At 14.0% G+C, this 1,775-nt stretch overlaps 1 protein-coding gene across 2 annotated transcripts in view; it reads right to left on the bottom strand.

Annotated features, from left to right (window-relative positions):
- The window catches only part of LOC102680211, a 7,234-nt gene that overhangs the window by 4,534 nt on the left and 925 nt on the right, over positions 1-1,775 (bottom strand). For both annotated transcript variants that reach the window (XM_006614949.2, XM_031510107.1), the window contains exon 2: positions 772-931. In XM_006614949.2, the coding sequence (XP_006615012.1) occupies positions 772-931 (160 nt within the window). The remainder of the gene's footprint in view (positions 1-771; positions 932-1,775) is intronic.

The following is a 1,775-nucleotide window of genomic DNA, read 5'->3' as shown; positions in this document are numbered from 1 at the left end:
TATATATATATATATATATAATAAATAGAATTTTTCTTAATATCTTATTTATTCTAAATATATATTTTAAGAATTTGTTAATTTCTCAAGATTACATGATATCAATATTAATTTGTTCGTAATATTGTATAATTATAGAATAAATAAAATATTTTTTAATAAATATTACAAATTAATTAATATAAAACATTAAAAATTTAATAAATATAAATAAAATATATATAAAATAAATATAAATAAAGTAAAAACAGTAAAATCTCTTCTGTTTTAAGAAATATTATAAAAACTAGATAGAAATTAATATAAATCTTATATCTAAATAAGTATTATTATCAAATTTATAATATTATAATATTGTTAATTCAAATAAATAAAGATGTTATGATTCAAATAAATAAAGATTTTACGATATAATGTTACATTTGATCTTATATTTCAAATTTCGTAAACAAAAATATGTTAAAAGTATTTAGAATTATTGATCGATAGCTACGATAAAGTGTAAGTTCTAAAATTATATATTACGCGCGCCTAAAAATAAAAAAAAAATATAATATATTTTTCTATATATATATGTGTAATGATTAATATACATATAAAAAAAATATATATAAAGTGAAAATTAGTTGTTTTAAATTAAAAATAGCATTAATTATTTAACCTATTTCATACATAAGAATAAAAGTATTAAATAAATAAAAATAAAATATAAAATAAAATATAAAATATAACAAATTATATAAGAAAAAATGATAATATTAATATTCTTACCATGATGATTTCGATGCAAATTCCACTGCATCACAACAATACATTTCATTCTTTTCAAAATCATAGCAACAATAAGATTTATCGCTCGAATCTAATAGTCCTGGACATGAATCGATCACTTTCGATATGATGTTCTTGTTTCCAAATGAACATTCCATTCCTAAAAATATAATTTATTTTTTTTTTTAACTTTTTAATCTTTTAACACTTTTACTCTTTTAACATTTTTAACAAAATAACTAATGAAATATATAAAGTATTTTTTTTTTCAAAATTATGATAATAAATATTTTAATTAATAAATATTTATTAATTATAAATTATTAATTATTCTATTTAGTGACTATAATTTATTAACTGCAAAGAATTAAAATAAATGTAGATAAGTAAATGTAGATAAGTAGATGATATAAATTTCCGCTTCTATATTTTAATAACGGTTTTTTCAGATTAAATATATAAAATTAAAAAAAAATTAAATTCATATTTTAATAATAATAAAAATGATTTTAATGCAATCAAAAATTTTATATTGTGAAAAGAAAGTGAAAATAAAATATAAAAAATATATATGTAAATATATATGTATTCTTATTAAAATAATATAATAATAGAACATTAAAAAAATAATTTTTTAATTTATAATTATAACATATTATCATATTTATTAACAAATATCTTTAAATAATGAATTCAATAAATTTTATATTATAAAAATATAAAATTATAAAAATGTTTAGACATAATAAATAAAAACCTTATTCACTTTTTTATGATCATTCTAATTCTTAGTTCAAATAAGTTTCGTAAATTTTTATGTTCTTAATATTTTTAAAGAGTTTTATATTTATTTTTTTATCTCGGATATTATAATATTATAATATTATAATAATCTCTTATACTATTATTAAATATTGTAATGTAAAAATGTAACGAAAGAAATTAATATTTAACCAAAGATTTCTGTAAAATATATTTAATATATATTAATTTTACTTTATTTT

Source organism: Apis dorsata, unplaced genomic scaffold, assembly GCF_000469605.1.
Source record: "Apis dorsata unplaced genomic scaffold, Apis dorsata 1.3 scaffold_206, whole genome shotgun sequence".
In the NCBI taxonomy this organism is placed as follows: Eukaryota; Metazoa; Arthropoda; class Insecta; order Hymenoptera; family Apidae; genus Apis; species Apis dorsata.
The sequence above is the reverse complement of the archived record's forward strand: the minus strand, read 5'-3'. Positions and strand labels throughout refer to the sequence as shown.